Source organism: Ambystoma mexicanum, chromosome 6p (genome assembly GCF_040938575.1).
Source record: "Ambystoma mexicanum isolate Mex_15411 chromosome 6p, UKY_AmexF1_1, whole genome shotgun sequence".
Classification (NCBI taxonomy): domain Eukaryota; kingdom Metazoa; phylum Chordata; class Amphibia; order Caudata; family Ambystomatidae; genus Ambystoma; species Ambystoma mexicanum.
Genome location: NC_090935.1, coordinates 783,728,012 through 783,749,369, shown reverse-complemented (window position 1 = coordinate 783,749,369; position 21,358 = coordinate 783,728,012). Strand labels below are relative to the sequence as shown.

The 21,358-nt window shown below is 43.1% G+C and overlaps 1 protein-coding gene across 2 annotated transcripts in view; it reads left to right on the top strand.

The window, feature by feature from the left end:
- PCSK1 (proprotein convertase subtilisin/kexin type 1) overlaps window positions 1-21,358 on the top strand; it is a 286,141-nt gene that overhangs the window by 148,962 nt on the left and 115,821 nt on the right. For both annotated transcript variants that reach the window (XM_069627655.1, XM_069627654.1), the window contains exon 8: window positions 8,748-8,960. In XM_069627655.1, coding sequence (XP_069483756.1) covers window positions 8,748-8,960 — 213 coding nt within the window. The remainder of the gene's footprint in view (window positions 1-8,747; window positions 8,961-21,358) is intronic.

Below are 21,358 nucleotides of genomic sequence, written 5' to 3'. Positions count from 1 at the left end.
TTAAATGGATGTGTAATGATTTTACATCTCCATTTAATGCTCTGCCCTATTTTGAAGCAGTGATAATAGGGGGGAGGGGCACAGAGTGAAAAAATATTTTCACTGTGCATTCCTCATCCATCTGATCATCATACATGATCCATTCCATACAGCTGATGATTGTCCGGCCCTGGTTAGTTTGGGCTTTTTAACAAGACTACAGTGAAGAACACGCAGAGTACTTAAATATCGAGTGGCTAAAGGCAGGCCTGGTAGGATGTTTTTATTACACCCACAGCGTGTTTACAACTCATTTCAGTCATTAACTCTCATAGGACTGCTTTGAAAACCCACTGGTAGTACACAATTTGATGGGAAGGCTTGATTAAAGTGAGCTTAAAGAGTTCCCTTGAGGATGAGGTTTGGGCGAGGAGAGGCAGGAATGAGTGGTAACAGTGATAGGGATTAGCATGGCCATGGGCAGTCAATGCGTAGGCACATAACCAAACAGCACCTGTAGATTGTGTGTCCCTGCTCATAGGTCATTCCTCCCTATCTGTAATCTAATAATAGTTTTGGCCCATAGGTGTTTCAAGCAACACCTAATATCCCAAACTATAAACAGATGCCTCTGTGCCAGCACCCTCCATGCTACTATACATCAGGCCCCAACTACATATCTTTCGTTCTAGGATTTTCTATTTATTGGGATTGTGTAGAAGGTAGTTCAAAAAGCACCTAGGACTTAGATGCAGTTATGTCTAGTCTACAAGCTCAAGTCGAGTACATAAAAACCTCATACACACATTTCAATGGTCCAGTACATTTCACGGTAGTCAGGGCCAACTAAATTAATAGTCCCTTCTTAGCTTTGCCACTTTCGTCCAAGGACCTGTTTCCAGAACTGATATCCTAGGGTGATGTGGCTAAAATGGTGAAGGTGTTGTGAGAGGGAAGCCTCCACCGAGAAGGTAAGCTAGTTTTAACTATTGACTTAAAAATATTCAACTTGCTTTTACAAATGGATGTGATTAACCCTGGGAAAATGAACGGTGCAACATAATCCATACAGAACACATTTGAAAAGATGACAGAGAAGCCAGTGAAGTTTGTCTATGGGCTTAAACGAGTTTAGATGGAGAAACAGACAATTGCGAGTTAATGAGCAAACATGCTTTAGTCAGGAAATAGGAGAGAGGAGTGCAGTCTCAGTGGAACAGACTGGGTCTTGCAGTTTGGATCCTCGCAGCATGTATAGCTTCTAAGGCCTAGGAAGCCCAGTGGTAGTATTGGGGATACAGTACCCTAAAAGAAAATGAGGTGCCGTGATAGTGGAGCCGGATTTCATGCAGAAAATCATAGATATAGGCGCGCACCCTTGGAAGCCCCTGTAAGTCCCGCTTGGCCGCGGACCTCTTCTCAGCTTCATTTGGATTTGGACTTTGTTGCTACGAATTGTTGCGCTGTACTTGGGAAACGAAGGACTTCAAACCCCAGAAGGTGAAGAGCATTATAAGGAAGCATTTATATATATTGATATTCAGTATATATAGACTCTCATACGCCTTTTCTATTTTGTTTAGGCATTGCACCTTATACACAGCGGGCGTGCCTATATAATCGTGCTCGCGCGCGCACTGCACGTGCGCACATGTGGAAGCCCCTGTAAGTCGCGCTTTGCTGCTTCGCTGCGGCGTCGCGGCTCGCAGGGTGAGGTACTTCCTTGATTGAATTGATTTAGCCTCCTGGTGCTACATGCTACTTTGAAGTTTGTATGTATTTTTTTCTTTTTTTTCTTTTGCTCTTAATAAATTAGGAGTGACTGTTTTTATTGAAATTATTGTTAAACTGTGGATGATAGCTTCACAAGGTTCCCCTGTGCATTTCATTTTTCACCATTTGCTTTTCTTCTGCCACGTTATGACTAAAAAAAGAACTAAAATCTACACTTTGCGCACGGACATGCCATGCCCTGCACGACTACGTGCTCTCAGTGACTCTCCAAGTAGGGCTAGTCCTTTGACAACGCCAAAATCTTCTCGCCATTTTACTAAGGGTGCATATTTGGATAAACAACCAGGGAAGAAACTGACCCGTTCTAACACCCCAGAGACTTTGGGTTTGCTCTATTGCGCACCACCAGTCCTATGGTGCAGATGTCAGAATAAACAAACGTTTGTGTCTCGAATGTAGAGGCACAGCCGTTCTCTGTTGATCAAGAATGCTCAGTTGTACAACAACCTTTAATGAGTTCACCAACTGAATTGGATTCAAATGTTAGCAATAAGGTCTGTAAACAACCATGTAATATCTCATGGTCTGACACCATGATATTACAAAATGCTCGTACTGGAATTATTGCATCCTTGCCAAATAAGTCTAAAGCTGATATCAATGATGTGGATGACGCGGTTATTGATCTACACTCATCGAACACATGCTTCTCGGTCAAGGAAGATGCACATAATCTTTCTAAATCTCCTGCACTATTTCAGAATGAAAGTATTTCAGAATCTGAAACCTATATATCTTTCATCCCTCCGACTCCAAGAAGGCCGACTGCCGTAATCTTGGGGTCTCTTTCTAAGAAAGCCCCCATGATAACACTTGAAATAATGAATATTGCAATAATGTCTCTTGCCAAATTATTTGAAGTCCTAGATTCTAAGGTAAATTCTATTATCAATAACCTTGGAAGTATGGCCTCTTGGCAAATGTCAATCACTGATTCATTGGCCCAGAGGCAGGCATCTGATGATAGAGTTACAGCACTATTATCAAGCCAGATCCCAAAGATATTATCGATGCTCAAATTAACAAGTGACCATTTGCACTCGCAATCGGGCTCATGTTCAGCTGACAAGGCAACCCAATGCTTAAAGGCTGCTGTTCCTTGTGTTGAGGGTATTATCCGTAAGCTACCTTTGGAAGCAGCGGTGAAAGTATCCGCGCTACCTTTGTTGTCTACTGTAGATTTGCCTGTAGCCGAACCTGATGATGAATTATCTATAGCAAAAAATACACATCCTCGTAAGGAGGCGTATATGATTTTTGCAAAAAGCACAAAAAAAATCTTGAACATAATGTGAATTTAAAAAAATCTAAAAATCAAAAGTCCAAAGGAGTGGCTTCTAGTGGACAATCAAAACAGTTCTTTAAATCACTATCAACGCCGGTGAAATGCTCTATGTTGGCTTCTAATGCCATAACTAAAAAATATTCTAACTTGATGCAAGAAAGAAAAAGAACTATAAAAAATGGAGCTAGTAATCCTCAGGCAGATTTAACTCACTCACCATTGGATGAACTGGTGCAGGCTGTGGAAGAATTGGAAAACAGTCCGGGGAGCTTGTCGTCTGAGATTCAGCCTGTAGTTTCAACCAAAGGCATTCCTGAGAATAATGCTGGAACTCTTGAACAAATGTATAATAAAAAAGAACTTAGGAAAGCCATGGATGACTACATGAGTCAATTTCACCCGGCACCGGCCGTGTTCCATCCGCTGATGCAACCGATTCCTTCAATTTCGAAAACTCCAGTGCAGAACACTGAAACAAGTGCCAATCCAGCTAAGTTGATGACTATATCTGAGACGAATGCTTCAGCTATAAAAATTCTGCCTGAGACATCAGCTGTGCCCACAATTCAGCTGAACATGCAAGATAACATTTTATCCCCAATTAAAGACTGCTTAGTGGCTCTAACTTTAGAACAGAAGACTCTTAAGTCTTCCATGAAATCATTTATCAGTAGCTCTCATTTTGATTCTGCACTTACTTCGGACCAGAGGGTGAGCTTCAAGAATGTTACATTTAGATCACCAGTAGAGGTTGAGAGTTTTCATTCTCCTTCAGAGACAATTTGTAGTAGAAAAGAGGCTTGTATAACTCTGAGTTCTAAGAACAGAAAGCCTCTCCAATTATACTCATTATTTCTTAGCTGTCGTGGTGGTTCTTTTACAGCATTCACCATGAATAGGAAGAGTATTATGGAAATATTCTCTGACATTCCAACATTGGAAGATCTTGCTACAGGAGATATTGAGCAGGTAGAATTTCCTGATGACAAAGATCCAACTGTATCCTGTCTTTGGATAAGATCTTGTGTCATCCTCAATATAATTTGGTCTGCAAGATCCTCTCTCTTTGACCTTGGGTTTAGATTAACCCAAACCACTAGTGAAAGCCCTCTAATTGAGACCTCACAACAGTCTGATAGGGCTGGAGAAATTGATCACTGTTCTGTAGCCCCACGAAGGGAAAATGCAGCCCCTATAGTGAAATCTAATATTGGCTGCTGCTGCAAGAACACGTAACTAGAACCTGATGAGTCTTGCCCTCTGACTCATAAAATTGCAATCTTGATTTGGAACACCAGAGGATATAAGCACTTACTGAATAATTCTGATTGTTCCTTAAAAAACTGTGATTTAGAGCTCCTACAAGAAACCTGGTTACTGGTTCGGTTATCTTGGGATAATCACCATGTTCATCTGGTCCCTGCAGTGAAAGGACAAAAAGGCAGACCAATGTCTGGTCTAGCAACTATCTCTAATTTCTCCACTATAACCAGTGTAGCTGATTGGCCCTCTCCGAATACTTTCATGCAATGCTCGATAATTCTGATTCCAAATTTAAAATGTGCTATTGTTAATATCTACTGGAATCCTGTGGCTATTCTAACCTCTATCTTTCTTTAGGATCTCAACGCACTTATGGAACAGATTGTCACCACTCCTAACATTGCACATATTATTCTTGCTGGTAACTTGAATATTCATCTTCTCACACCGGACAAAGAAAGAAATTCGGAACGGGTCACTCAGTGGTTTCAGTTTGTACAAGCATGGGATCTGATAATGCTGAATGGTGCATTTGAGACTGACATTCCACCCTCTCATACTTGGTCAAGTAGATCACAAAAAGCCACCATTGATTATGTGTATGTGGACAGAACATTATTCGACAACATTTCTAAGTTCAATATATTGCCAACTACATCTAGTGATCATCTAATGTTGTCGGTCGAGATTGTGGTTCACTCTCAGGACAAACCTCGACTTTGACAACAACAGCTGAGAAACTTGACCTTAAATCCTCAGCAGAACAGACTGTATTGGTCTAGTCCTGCTCTGGAAGCATTTGCTCGTGATTTAGTGAAAGACCATCTTATTTTAGAGAGGGGATATGATCCTCCCGAATATCATGACGAAATGCATCTATTTGCATCTCCCTTTACAACTGATGGTAGGGCATCCAACAATACTCGTCTCCATATATTTGATCAATCTATCAAACCTAGGAAGACTTCATTTCGCAAACAAAAAAGGCAGATTTTGCTTCTCCCGTTACAATATCATGAGTAATCTTTACGTAAGTTAAAGACAGATTATAAAAATTGGACTCGGGCTCAGAAGGCAGGAATGTACCAAAAGGATAGTGAATGGTGGCTCCAGGTGGCTAAGAGTAAAAATACCTCTCATATCTGGAAGCTAATGAACTCAAACGCATTGTGCCCTCAGTTGTCATCTCAGCTTAATGGTGTCATGGAAAAAAGCTGGGTTGAATACTTTACGAATAATTATGATCCTCCACAAACTAGTATTGTTCAATTGCCGCCTGAGTTGGTTAACACTTCTTTTTCTCTCAAATTTGATCGAGAAGATGTCCTGTAAATAAATAGATAAGGCCAGCTCATCTAGAGCTCCTAGCCCGGACGGCTTATCAAACTTCACTTTAAAACAGAATCCCGCCTTATGGGCAAACATTCTGTATGCTGTCTTTTATTCTATACAAACAAATCAAAGTATTCTGCCATCCTGGTGCAAAGCTGTGATAGTGCCAATATATAAAAAAGGTGATCGCGCGAATCCGGCGAGCTATCGACCAATAGCACTTCTCGATGCACCCGGGAAGATTTTTAGCCGAATCATTCTAAGAGATCTTAACACCTGGGCTACTAATGAGAATCGTCGAGACCCTTTCCAAACTGGATTTGTTGTGCACCTTGGCACTGCTATCAACATTACTACACTTAATGCTATTAAAGCTCTTTATGTGACAAGAAATCAACCTCTCTACCTGGTTTATGTAGATTTTCGAGTTGCATTCGACTCTGTAGATCAACAGTTACGTCTCAACAAGTTAATATGTTTTGGTTGTCCATCCTCATCTCGATAATAAATCTGCTTCATTCAAACACCTCAATGCAGGTCAAACTGAATTTGGATGGGCTGCTATCTGAAATAATTCATACTAAGCGCGGCCTTAAACAAGGCTGCATACTTGCCTCAACTTTATTTAACTTGTTTATATTTGATCTGGGAGTTGAATTCTCGAAGGTAATGAATGATGCGCCAAAACTTGGCAATCAGGCCATCGCATGGCTTCTCTATGCCGATGATCTGGTTCTTATATCACAGATGCTAAGTGGACTGCAGACTTTGCTTAATCAATTGGATCATTTTGTTGCTAAAAATAACCTAACACTTAATTTGGAGAAAACCCAAGTTATGGAACTAGGAAAAAGTAAAATGAAGCAACTGAAACATTATGATTGGTTCTTACAAAATCAAAAACTGGTCCTAGTCAATGAATATAAATACCTTGGTGTTATGTTTAGCAATTCTCCTACAAACAAACCTCAGCAGAGCAACATAAATGGGAAACCTTCCACTCTAACTCTGCAAGCTAAGATTCTCCATTCAAAATATGGTAAATTCTCTTGTGCGCATATCCTAATATTCTATCAGCAAAAAGTGATCTGCATTATTACTTATGGGGCTGAGACTTGGTTTCATAAAAATCATGCTATTGGAGCAGAATTGAAGCCCAATTTTGGAAGAAATTACTCAATCTTCCCAACTCAACTCCAAATGCTCTTCTTGGATTTGAGTTAGGCACTCTCTCAATTCACATCCAAGTTTCTTGGAAGAGATGCTGTCTCTTTCGAAAATACTTACTGGGCTTAGCTAATAATAATCTGCTAATGATATTGACTGTTCTCTCCGATCTGACTGAAGCAAACATCTCGTTAGATCTTTTGCTTAATAATCCAACTAGAGCGAAGCTCAAATTGTATCAACTGGATTGGCATCTTACCCAACAGAAATGTTTACAACTAAAAGACTTTGATAGAGCAGCCTTTGGTCATGGAAAATGTTGGCAGTGCCCGTCGATTATACTAAGAAATCAAATTCTAAGATTTCGTTTGAATTTATGGCCAAACAATCAAATGTTATTAAGAAGAGGTCTAATTCAAGCTGATCTATCACACTGTCGATTCTGTAAAATTGGTGGAATAGAAGAAACACTAAAACACATACTAATTGAGTGTGTTACCTTAAAGAAACAAAGGGAAACTATCCTTTATAAGCTAATGCGAACACATTACATAACCCATTCTACTGATGAACTATGGTATGAGCTATTTGCCTCACCCAAAAATTCGCTAAGAATAGCTACTATGCAATTCCTGGATACAGTGTTGTACACAGTCTGATTTGTTAGCTAGTCCCATCTATATTTAATTTGTGTGTGGTTTTTAGAAATTGGATTGATTTAGCTAAATATTTTAATTAATGTTTTTCTTGTAGTATTTTTTCTTTTTTCTCCTTTGTTTATCCTTGAATTGTTATTATGATGATGTTATGTTTTGTGTCCAGTATATTGAAAACTATAATGGTTTCTTTTTAATATGATGAGATGTGATTTTTATTGTGATACACCTGTTTTGAAAGGTTAATTTAATTAGCCAAACAAAATAAAAAAATAAATTAAAAAAAGATGTAGGCTGCTACTCTCCCCATGCTGTGGATATTCTGGAGAGGGTCTGGCAGGGGTCAGAAAGAACAGCACACCATCAACTCACAGCAAGGCAGGTATCAACAGAGCCACCTGTGCAGCAGATGGCGTTGCTTTTGGAGTTTTTTGGAAAAGCGGCATGTTTCCTAGACCTCATCCAAGGTGTAAGACACCGTTTTTGCACACCATGTAGGCACACAGGGCTTCTGAAAAAGCGTCTTGGGGCTGTACAGGAATAACATCAACAACCAGGTGCAGGCCCTAGAAGCAGCTGCAGATGGTGAGAAAACTGTCCATGCCCTCCACGTGGAATTGCAAGAGCTACCCCACCACAACTCTTCTTCAGCAGTTTGAGCAGAGTGGGCCAGACCTCACGCCGGACCAGAGGGTCCAGCCTAGGTACATCTGTGAGAAACGTAGCTGCAGTTAGCCAGTCGCGGTTGAAGCCCCATTGTGGAGATGCAGTGTGGAGCCTGTCTACAGGTCACTGTGCATTACTTACTGAAAAACACTCTTAAAGTGACAATAGCAGGGAATAGGGAGACACAGACACAACTTTCTACAGCAGGGGTCTGCAAGCTTACGCTCTGCAGAGATTTTGGACTACAATTCCCATCAGCCCTAGCCAGCAAAGTTAATAGTGAGTAATCATAAGGTTCGTTGTCCCACGCATTTGAAGACCTGCAGTTTTACAGGGCACTTGGGTTTGTCTGTTCATGTGCTTCGAAGTCTGGCATCCCTTGATGACATGTTCAGTTCACATTGACAGATTTAAGGATGCCACCCTATAAATAGGAACATCTTACTTTAATGTTGGCCTTGAAAAATATGTGCAATAATGTGTATGGACTGCAATAGTTTATAACAATAGTGACACATGTATGTGTATTGCATGAGCATTGACAGGGCTGGAGTCTTCTCCACACATGTGTTACTGATCAAAATGCCGTTGTTTTTTTTCTTTAGGGTCGGAACGGGAAAGGGTCCATCTTTGTCTGGGCCTCCGGGAACGGTGGCCGACAGGGAGATAACTGTGACTGCGACGGCTACACGGATAGTCTCTACACCATCTCCATCAGCAGCGCCTCCCAGCAAGGCCTTTCACCCTGGTATGCGGAGAAGTGCTCCTCCACGCTGGCCACCGCATACAGCAGCGGCGATTACACCGATCAGAGAATAGTAGGTTATTATTCAATTGAAAGATTTCCCAAATTCCTCCAATGCAAAGAGGCCCCTACACAGCAATGCCATTTCAGGTCCAAATGAGGATGTACAAACGGAGAAATTCCATAGGCTCCATGCAAATATTCATATTTATCAATGGAAATTAATTTCGATTAGGGCCAAATCTATTTCTTTTTTAGTTTTGGCTGAATATGCAGATCATAAATGACTACAAAATGAAGACTGGTGAGTGGCATGTGGGCACTTATCACAGTGGACCCGAGGCATGGTTTTCCAGTAAGGAAAGGATGAGCTTAGGAAGGAGCTATGACAGGGAGAAGGTATTCTGTGCAACTGTGTTGACATTTTAAACCAGCTTAGTTACGCTTTAAGAATGTGTATTATAAGATGTTCAAATTCGGATCTGTGTGATAGAACATGTCTAAAACTCCAAAAGCAGCTTTACTGTGGCATGAAAGCACCTTTGATTGGCATTCATGTTTTACAGAGCTTATAGTTTTGCTTTTTTGTATTGTCAACATGGGCCTGTGTTTCCCAACATGCATATTGTGGTTGGCTAATAATGAGGGACTGAAAGAAGGTGACACTGCTGACATGGGGGATATGTAGCCAGTGTCACCTTTAGTTATAGAAATATGGCCCCAAATGGATACTAGAATGACACAGTGAATGTATCAAAATGTATTCAACTCAAATTGATCTACAATTGTAAATTGAATATGTATATAACATTGGCGACTATTTAGAACCATGTGGCCTATGGGGAAACAAATGAGCAATTCTTGAGAAAACATCATCCATCAGACTGGACTCGCAGAGCCTTTCATTTGGTTAATATAGACAAATATTGTCATCAATTTCCATCATGAGTTGGAGACACTTCCCATTAAACCGTAAAATATCCCCAGGCAGCTATTTTAACAAAGTGACGTTTTTGTCCGCATGGGAAGAGGATGATCCAGAAGATGTGTCCCTGCCCACATGCCACATCCTCTGGATGAAACACAGGCCATCTTCCACAGGGCTACTTCCCTGGCATAGCGGAGGCCCACGCATCACCTGCTGTGCAGAAGCTAGTCTGAAAGCACAGTGAGTAGAGCCTGCTGATGCAGGTTCGAATCCCGGCGGGGCCAAACTCAGCCTTGCGTCTTTCCGAGGTCGATAAATGAGCACCACACAGCGTGGGTAATAATAAGCAGTGCTCAGTTGCCTGAGGGTTCGTAGCACTATATAAATGCTGAATTAATATTATTATTGCAGGTGGTCCACTGCACCATGTCCGAGGCGGGACCGGACAAGCTTAATTTCTTTGTGTAGTTGCACTGCATGCAAAAATATATCATTTCATTTATTTGTGAAGCCGCAGAGTGTGCGCTCCAACTTCAGAAAGAAATGAAATAATTCAATTTCTTCGAGATGTCAGAGTGCATGCGCTACAACTTCAGAAAGAAATTAAATTATTAAATTTCTTTGTGAAGTCAAAGTGTATTAACGTTCCGACTTCATAAAGAAATCATTTAATTTCTTTGTGAAGTCAGAGCACAATGCACTCTGACTTCACAAAGAAAAGTTCTAGTTGCGGCACCCAGTGTTTTAGCCCAACTACGCATGACAGGAACTAGTTAGCTCTGCCTGCTTACTGGTTCCTCTTAGCAAGGCCTTCTTCAGGGAAGACGGACTCAGGTCCGAAAACAAAATTAATGTGTGTGTGTGTGCACGTGCGTGCATGCTGCATGTTTGATGCATTTATGAGTGTATGTATGTGTGCATGCATGCAACGGTGTGTTCTTTGTTATGTAATGTGTGAGTAAGTGTGTGATGTATGTGTAGCTGAGTGCCCATGTGAATGAGTGAGAGAATAGTGTGTGAATGCGTATGGGTATGTGCATATGTTTGTGTTATTTTAGAGGGTGATGGGGGAGGGGGTGCCCCACTACAACATGTTTAATGGACATCCATCCATGATAAAGCAAGTATGCCATATGTTATGTGGCTAGAATGGCATTTTGGTAGAGGCAGTCTAGCAATTTCATTCTGGAGCATGACATTTTGTTAATGGGCATTTGCAATAAAACAAGCATGATAAGTATTATTACCTGACTAGACTGGCATTTGGGTGCAGCCAGTATGGCCATTTCTTATATGCAGTGGTATTTTTAGTGGGCATCTATGGTAAAGCAAGCATGATGTGCTATTAAATAGCAAGATTAGCATTTTGGTGCCAACAGTCTAGCTATTTCTTACTTTGGCATTGCATTTTGTTTTCTGGGCATCTATGATAAAGTATGCATGATAAATATAATTATGTTGCTAGACTGTCATTTTGGTGCAGCCATTTTGGAAATGTTTTCTTATTGTTGCACAGAATTTTTAATGGAAAAGGCGAGTATGTCCTTATGTGGGGATACTGCCATATGTTGGCAGTGCCCCCCTGGACATGTTATCTTATAGACTCATCACTGGCATTATGGACAAAGCAAGCATGAGTATTTTCGTATATGTTAAGCCTGACATATATTGGTGCAACCATTATGGACATGTATGGGCACAGCCAGTGTGAACATGTTTTATACTGGCAAATAATGAAGGTAAATGCATTATGTAAATACATTGAGAAATGCTACTGTGTACTGTTGTGAGTTGCATCAATTGGATTTTTGAATTGGAGTTACCCTACAAAACCAATGGCAAACTGTTTTTTTACCCCAATTTTCACAGAAAGTGTGCTGTACAATGCCTGATTTTAAACAATTTTTCAAAATGTTTTCTCGGGGGAATGGAGAAAACCTTCTTTACCTTCCTTTGGTTGGATCAGGCTCCCTCGCTATGCTCAGTTTCTCTGTGTATTATTTGTGGGAAATGTTTACGCCCGTCCAATCAAAATATTCACCAGTCGCCACTGGATGAGTGACTGGTGGGTGAATGGCTATGAATGTGGGCATGCGTGACTGGGGCACAGGCAAGAGCAATGGAACAAGCACATTTTCTTACACGTGTTAAAACTATTTGTGGGGAAAGACAACATGATAAATGTTATTACTTGGAAGAGGGTTTGGCGTTGGGGATTTATAGCACAATAGGGCAGGCAGACTAGATATTTTTATTCTGTGGCATGGCAATGGGGCAATACTAAAATGATGTGTGCTCTTACATGGGGAGGGCAGGGCCCTTGTGCAGTCAGCAAGTAAATGTGTTCTTACTGTGGCATTGCAACTTTTACTTGTGTTAGGGTATGGGCAAAGACAACATGAAGAGTATTCTTAAGGAGGTTGGAGAAGCATTTGTGCAGCAGCAATAAATAACATAATTTGTTCTGGTGGCAGGGAATCTTTACTGGCATTAAGGACAAAGCCAACAAGAGAATGTACGAACATGGGGATACTGGCAGAGCCAGCAGGAACATGCTTTCGTATGGTATCATTACTATGCGTAATATTACTGGCCACGCACAGAGTTGGCTAGTACATTTAGGTTTCAGGACTCAGGAGCCAGCAAATCCCCCTTGTTTCTGTGCAAGGGGAAAGAGTTAAAGTTTGTTTAAAACACATACTTGCATCTTTCACTTAGTGCAGCGTGTGGCATGCCTGCCGTTGCAGACGCATGATCATCAAATGCATTGTGCATGCGTGGTGGTCCAATGCTGGCACAGAGTTTGGCTTGGCCATGCTTTTGTTGTCAAGCTTGGGGTAAGGGCCTTCATTATGGCTCAATTGAGGGGTCCCCACATTATGTGATACGCAACTGGGCCACTTCCTAATAGTATTCTATGGTTCATTGATTTGCACATGACCATGCCCCTTGTTGTTGCTGATTTCATTACCAGACTCTAAGCACTCCAGTAAGCAAGATCATGCCATTCTCCATATCATTTATTGACACTGCACCATCTGCAAACAGCAGCAATTGAATGCTACCTCTGCCCCATTAATGACATGTCTGCCTTAACCTGTCATTCAGGAATCATTTTAAAAAGCTTGGTGACAAGCCCAGAACCTACCGCAGATTATCCCTATGTGAAGGGGAACAAGCAGGTGCAAGCATGCACCATTGCCAGATATATATATGTTATCCTGAGCACCCCTGTGCAAGGTGTAGAGCAGATGCACTCTCCAAGCCTCCCGCAGGCCCAGCCTTAGGAGAGACTCCCAGATCAGTGCCAAACCTACTAAGTGAAATGGCAATTTTAGATGAACAAAGCCCAACACTATATTCCCTTTCACAGACGGACACAGTTCACTGAGAGTAGAAGGAGAGTAAGATATTGTTGGGAAGAACCCCACCCCTTACACTCCCAATTTGGTCAATTTCGAGTCTCCTCTCAGTGACAATGCAGTCTTGGATTGTAAGAAGCAGAACTATGCAAAAGATCTTGTGCCCTGAGCTGAGGAGTGAGATTATGGCGTAGCTGCTGGGATAACCCCAGCTCCCTATTTTTGCAGACTGGCATGATTTCAGCTGTGCTCAATGCACTCAGTAAGCAGCAGGAGAGGGAGATATGTTCAATAAAACGTGCAGCTGGACCCATCCTCAACATTAGACAGGAAAAGTTGACAGGAACTGCATGACAGCCTGACATGTTCCCAAATTTATTTTAATATCACCCACTGAGATCAAGTCTTCTAAACGTATTGGGGAATGCCAAATCCTGCTCAGGGATTTCCCTGTGGAGAGACAACCAGCTCAGGGTTGGTTATCTGCTGCTTGAACAATTATCTCAGTTTTATCTATAGAGGCGGGCAGGGCCGGCTTCACCAGAGTGAATGATGGGGTGCCGACCTGACACCCATTATAGAAGACACTGCAAAGGAAGCAGATTCTCCCTCTGTTTAGAGAGAAGAGGGATTGACAGTAAGGAAATAACACTAGCAACATTTCTGAGTGTTTCATTGGTTTGAAATATTGAACAGAGAAGGCAAAAATATCTAATAATGGGAGTTCAAAATTAAAAAGAAATTATGTTCCGTGCTACCTGACAAAACAAACCTAGATTTGGGAAAGTGCTGCTGTGCATCTATCATACACAACATGTATTAATTTTGTCATAATTTAACAAACATATCTTCAATACATGTAGAGTAATTCTAAATTGTGTTGAGGTAGTGGCGAGCCAAGTCAGACACGTGACCACCAAGAGTACCCTCAGCTGCAGCATTCATCTGACGACCCTGGGCTGTCGTTGTTGTTCTTAATGAAACGTGCCTTCCCTTGGCTCACAGAAAGTACCTCACCATTTTGCATCCCCTGAGTTGCATTGACAATTGGGCTTGCAGGCTGGGGTGCTCCAGCCCAAAGGCTCACATCCCTGCAAGTCAGGAGGACATGGACAGAGAGTTGGTTGGGCTCAATCTCCACTCCACATGTCAGGATCCAGGAAGGGCAGTACTTTGGGCCAGAGGGCCATCTGCAGCAGCGTATGTGGCAGTGGTGGGAGGTCAAAGCTGTGTATGACTTCACGGTCCTGGATATTATTTTGGGCAAGAACATCAGTTGTAGTGTGGTAATTTAAAACTCTAGTGTTACATTACGGGGCTAGGTCAGTCACATAGACCTCCCAATTGATGTTGTTCCCATCTGCCACCGCAAAAGGTGCACTTGATCTTCACTCTGAAGCAAGTATTTCAAGATATGTGTTTCACCTGGCATCCTCCACTGCAATCCAATTGTGATGGAATCACATGTAGGAGGCCCACCTCTGTCACCCCTGTTTGGATGTTTGAAGCTTGATCCGGAGTCCTTCTGCTACAGTGGCAAAAGTGCCCCATGGCCAGTGTCTGGGGCAACATGAGTACAGATGTAAGCAGGTTAGCCCCTTGGAGATTATAAAAATTGGAGCACCAGACTCTCTGCCCAAAACCAATGTGTTGGGCTGTAGAAGAGGGCTTGGGTGGAGGGGGTGGGGCATTGAGGTCATGTCCATACGCCCCTGATTTGGGTGAATACGATCAGGGAGGGAAAGTGTCAGGATAGGGGTGATTGACCACTGCTTGGAACACTACACAGAGAGACATTGTGCCGGTGTGCTCCACAAGTATCACAGGTGGAGCCGTGGAATGCATCTGCTTCAGAGAGCAAACATATCTGGTCAGAATGCACTGTTTATCAAGAGGGTGAGGGACATGGCAATGCAATGGTGAGAATGGAGGTCAGAGGAGGGGTTTCTGCAGCTGCCCCAACGCATTGGCAGTGAGGTTTCAATGACCTGCGTGCCAAAATTGGTAGGTTTATCTTTTAGTGTAAGTGTTATTGTACTAGGTTGTTCATTGAGGGTGTTGGTTTCTTATGTTAGCGGGCATTGCCATACAACACCTATTGGGCAAATACGGAATAGTACATGTCCATGAACATGCAACAAGCCACACATGGATCCTAAGTCTTTTGTCTGACTTCAAAATGATGTTCTAGGCCTTCAATTTTTTAGGCCTTCAATTTTAATTAACCAATCCTAGCTGAGATCTTTGAGAATATTTAACAATAGGAGGCAGAGGAAAGTGAACCCAACTAAAAAAGTAGTTAGACCAAACAACAATCCCGCCTGCTCCTATGAATGAAAGGATAGAAACCACCAAGGAGCAGGTATTGGGCAGTAAGGTAACTACTCAGGTAAAAGTAGACACGGTCGGTTTCTGAACTTCTATCCATGAGAAGGAAACTCAGAACCTGTTTGTAGCAGGAAGCAACTGCGCTCACCAGACTGCTGAGAGCGGTACACTTGATCATTTAGGTGAGACAGAACACCAAGTCCCCCTGAAAAAGGGCACAGGAGAGGAAATGACAACCTGCTGAATGCTTAACCTCAGACCCTGGTGTGAGACAGAGAAGCACGCTCCCTAGAATTGGAGCATGCAAGAGAGCACTGCAAAGTCTGCTGAGGACTGTTTCTCAAACCTTGGGGCAGGTGCAGAGCACTGGAAAGCACGGCGCCATCTACTGAGACTGTATAATATGTCCTGGGGAATATCAGAGCATCACACCAACCTACAATAAGGAAGGAGGGTGCTAATAAGTCTATTGGGAAGGAAGGCTATCCATCATGCTGATGGGGACCAGTGCAACACACATCCGGCAATAAGGAAGCACCAACAGTGCTGAACAATTAATTGGAGACAATATCCCAAATTCTGGTGGGTGATTAGAGCATCACTCTGGAATAAATAAATAAGTTTAAAAGGGTGTTGTACAGTTTGCTGATGACTCTGGGAGAAAGTGAGCTAAGAAGAAGCCAAAGGTCTGCAATCCAAAGGGGCCAGTTTTGTATACAAAGAACGTCGCAATCAAAGCAGCCACGTGTTGAGAAAAGGCTTGACATGGACAAAAGAGATGTCCCTGAGGGGCCTCGGTGAAGTATTTATGCAGCTATAGCCCCAATAGAACTGTATGGCAGAGGCTGCCCTGGAAGTGTACCTGTGGGACATGTTGTGCCATAATAGCAAGGCAGGCGAGTGAACCTCTACCCCAGGGAAGTTTCAGAGGACTGATGAGAATGCAGGGCCAAGCCCAATAACCTTTTGTTCTCTGGCAGTGGAAAGTAGCCCCGATGTGAGTAGATATGCTGCAGTCCAACCCTGAGTGGGGCCCAAAGGAAAAGAATACTAGTTATTAGTTTAAGGCTGGGCATATCTGGGTGTCCTTCGGTCTGCTGTTCCTTCCCTGCCATTGAGACATTCCTGTGACTGAGAGAATGATCCTGTTTGTCCACCAACAACCTTTCTTTAGGGATGGACTGTGGACCTCCAGTCCATTCGAGGAATGCTAGGACTGCAGATCGACTCTGGACCCTTGTCCTTTAGATTAGAAACCCCAGCACATACTTTGAGTTACTCCATATTCTATGTTCTGTTATGATTACAAAACATTATCCTTTTGAGTTGCCCTTACCTTGGTGGCCATCATCCAGTCCATCCTTCAGAATCCAAATAAAGGCTTCACTCAAGTTGTGGGACCCTTGCCCTCGGGAGGAACCCTGTAGACCTGGTTAGATGAGGAGGGATGCTCTGCTAGTATACTACCCTGGTATTACCAAACTTTGGAGAAAGTCTGAAACCGAAATCCGCCATTTAAATTGTACTATCCTATTTGCATTGCTCTTTCATGCGGAACCATTTTAACTATTAAGCACAATCGGTGACCGTTCAGTTCCTCCCTCCTCATGGCACCCCTTAACCATTTAATTCGTGGTACATTGTTCACAGATATTTGAGCAATTACTCCCAAGAAACGGAAACCCCTCATACTTTGGGACTTCAGTGGTCACTATCATCCATTGTTTGTGTTGTATAGATGTACTAGTCTATGATGAAAGCCCCCGACAGCCCATCAGTCTTACATGTTGCAGGTTGTAGTCATCTGGCACGCTTGATAAACGCACAGCTAAATGTGTTTACAAAATCTGATAGCACCCCAGATGACAGCCAAGGGTGCTAATAGTGTTAAGTCCATGCTTGGCGAGCAAGCTTTGGCAAAGCCCAAAGGGCACGTTGTTAATCCTCATTACTTTTACAAATGAATGTTTTTGCATTTTCTGTTATGAATAAATACAATGAATAGCTAAGTACCTACTTTAAGGCAATTTCTTTTACAAGGTATGTCCTTTTCTCTTAATATATATGTACAAAACAGATTCCAAAAAATGTCTGTCAGAGATTCTGTTGCAGGAGCAAGTACACAAGTGGAGCACGGTATAGTAAGGTGTTTGCAGTGCCAGGTTGAGAATACTGTTATCAAGGAGATGGAGTTGTTCAGCAAGTGAGTGAAGAGTTGCCACAATGTTAAAGCACGCTCTTGAACCACATCTCTTTCTAGTGTGCTGCGATATCAACACGGGATCTCAGGTTCCTCATGGGTTGGCAAAGGGTAATCTTTCTGTGGTTGAGTATGGTTCCTGAGTCCCAAAGGGCTTTATGGGCAATGTAGAGTGCTTTGTACTTACTTGGCCAATAGCCACTGGAGCGATTCTAGAGCAGGCGTTAATAAGATTGCTTGCCCCTGTGTTATGGACGCTAAGTTTATCATTATCTCTATTGCATTCTAGGGCTTGAAGTACTATCATTGGGGCCAATTGTAAGCCATGAACAAGGACTTTGTTTGCAGTTCTATGCATTTCTCTCAGCTCTTTTTAGCCTTCCAGTTTTCCAGTTTGACCCTCTGAGACCACAAGAGTTGTGAATAAAAAGTGAAGAATGAATTTCTGATCCTACCTACTCAAAGTTTCATGACACCATCAATCCAACTAAGACATTTATAAAAGGGCACTGGTTGTTTTATCTTGAGGAGTAGCTGATACATTTTACAACTCTTCTGGAAAAATATTAATGGAAGACAGGGATTCCTGACAGTCATCCATTTTAGCAGTTGGGAATTCTTATTTCTTTAATTTCAAACTATTCCAGATTTGGGTACGAGGTTACCCTGGCCTATTTTCATGCATTGGGGTTCTTTAGTTGCTAATGTCCTATTATAAATGTCAGACTACATGCACCAGAATGCAAAGAATGAACAAAAAGACTGAGAGCTATGTGAAATATCCACCCTGTTGGGATGGTTCCCCGGTATGCCGGGGGTCGTCTGGGGATCCGTCCGACTCCCCAGGGTCAAAACCCTTCCCCAGGATAAACGGAGAACTCAGCCGACGGCAAGTTAGAACTGCGGTTTATTACAAAACCTACAGGGATCATACAAGACAATCAGATTCTCCAATACATCTCAACTTTACAATGCATACTCCCCAGTTTTGTTGTGACATTGCATCGTCATCTGGGCCCTTTCACAAAAACCTATCCCAGTTGTGGATTGGGTGTTGAGAGTGCTATCCCTTATTGACATACCCTATAGAGGTTATTGTACTGGTCCTAGCATGTCAGGTGGCTGGCCTGTCCCGTCCCCACAAAATATCTATTACATTGTTGCAGAATAGTGGATTTACCATTGGTTCTTGCCCCTTGTCGTATACCCCTGATTTCCTATTTCGTGATTGGCTAGAGCTGACTCCCCAGACCTGGGATCCGATTCGGTTCTCAGCTCTCTGCGCACCTCTTCAAGGTAATGTGAGACGATTATATGTCTGTATTGTATCTGGTAGTGTACCACATCTACCTATGAGAGTGTATATCCATGATGAAACACTTGTTTCACTCCTCGTCTGGGTTGCTGAGATCGGCTCTCCATTCCCACCGAAATATGATGGGTGACTTTGAGCGTTCCTGGCTCTTTGTCCTGTCATGTTCATGGGGGTGAGGAAGGGTATTCCTGGGTACCCTCTCTTCAACCCACACTGCTACAGAAACGGATGCCAGAAAGGGTGGATAATCCACAAGGATCCAGCATGCATAGCTCACAAATCCGATTCCATCTAAGGGAGTACGAGCTCGGTACCACTGGCACATCTATTGTGCATGCGGGTGGGAATGCAAGCACTGTGCGACCCACTGGAAAGTGGAGGGCCATTCTACAAAAACGGTGAGTATGGTTTGGAGTGTGAGGGGAGCAGGGGTGAGAGGAATCGGGAAAAGGGGATTCCTGGAGTGCCCTTGGATAAGAAAGGCTGTGCCATGCAGACCCAGGGGGAAGCACTGCCGGAACACAGAGCGAAGAGCTTGTAGAGGGCATGGGGATGGAAGGGGGTGACCAGAAAGGGAAGAGTTTTCCAGGGGTGCCCCCTGAGGTCTGGAAGAAACGAGCAGGGATGTTGCGAGGAAAGCAGAGGAGGAAGGGGAAGTGAGACTAGTGAGAAACGTGTCTAGGAGTTTTGCAAAAAATCCATGAGGTAAGTCCACATACGACCAATCCACAATCCACTCTGCAGTACTGCAGCACAGAATTTCGGGCAGAGAAGTGCAACTATATGCTCCGGATGGAATAATTCAACCCTGTCAGGGATGCCCGAGGGACGGGGCATGCAAGCATTCTGAACCATCAATAGACCAGACTATTCCATGCACTCCAACTGGTCGAAAGGCCAAGGGTTGCAGCCAATCAGAGTTCGCAAAACACTCCAGCATGTTTAGAGCCCTCAGGGAATTTTGTTACTTCTAAAACTCACACCTGACATGGCACAACTTTAGATTTCGGGTTGTGCTTGAGAGAGCTGGTTATTTGAACAGAAAGTGGCTGCTGATATATATGTCTACTAGGGTTTTGTGCACCACTATCACTCATGGGAAGTAATCTGACTGAGGCAAGTCGAAACCCAACCATCTCCGCCCCACGCCACGACCCTTTAAGCCTAGAAGGGAGAAGCCACAGACCTTTCTAATACAGTGTTTTAGACAGAAAGCACTGCGGGCTGTAATTCAAAAAATTATATGCTCTGAACCTCTCCAGCTGGGTAAAGTAACAGACTGCCAGTGGTGGCTCAGTGCCTTATCTCTGCCTGGCTGGGCGCTAACCATTAGTCTTCTGCCCAAATAGCTGTCATTACACATGTGAAGCCATCTTCAGGGGGTACTGGCTTTACAGAGCAGGAGCGGCGCCTGACAGTGGCAATTGCCATGCAGTCAGAAGCACCTGGGGAGAGAGCAGCCTCCTGCACGCCGAACTGCAATAGCGTGGATTTGCAAACAGCCCAGGCTCCCAATGAACACGTGCAGATCTGTACACTTTCGGCGGGTGTTTAATTTGCAAATAGCACGCCTGTCTCATTTGTAAATTACAGTGTTTCCCTTTCAGAGTAGACGGGGAGGGCAGAGAGCCTCTCGGTTGATAACACCTCTTCTGGGTAATTGCTAAGTAGGCAGCCATCTGAAAGAGCAAGGCGAAATGACATGCTCTGCCACTCAGTCTGATTCGCAAGCTCTTCGCATCATTCAGACATCACGGTGCAGCTGAATAAAGATGCCCAGCGAGTGCTTGGTTTTTCAAAATGAAAATGCACATTTCAAGCAACCCACTACGAAATGTATGTATTTAATAAGAGAGAGATTGAGAACGGGAACTAGAAAAGGGGAACGAAAGAGAGAGCAAGACATGAAATATGAAGTGGATTTCAAAACAATCACATCCATTGAAGTCGGTATTGAGGCACTCAATAGCATTTATTTTACCCATGCTCCTCTGCTTCACATGCTGAGATTTGCCGATCTTTAATTAGAGGTGTACACCAGCCTGCAGAGACTGGGATGGCTAGGTCTCTTCCTGTGAATTGGACACACAGCCTCATCACGAGTTGGGCGGTAACGTTGACGGTATTACCGCAGATGCTATTAGCCCTACTGCCAAACCCCCCGGTGCTATAAGTGCCGGATCACGGGTTTGGCGGAACGGTTAGTGCCCATTCTCCATTGGGCACTTTTGAGAATTCCTCATCCCCCATTGGGCCAAATGGGGAAAATACGTGCTATTACTGCTGGCGGATTGCCCGCCGGTAGTAATAGCACCGAAAATCGGCAAATGTGCCGCAG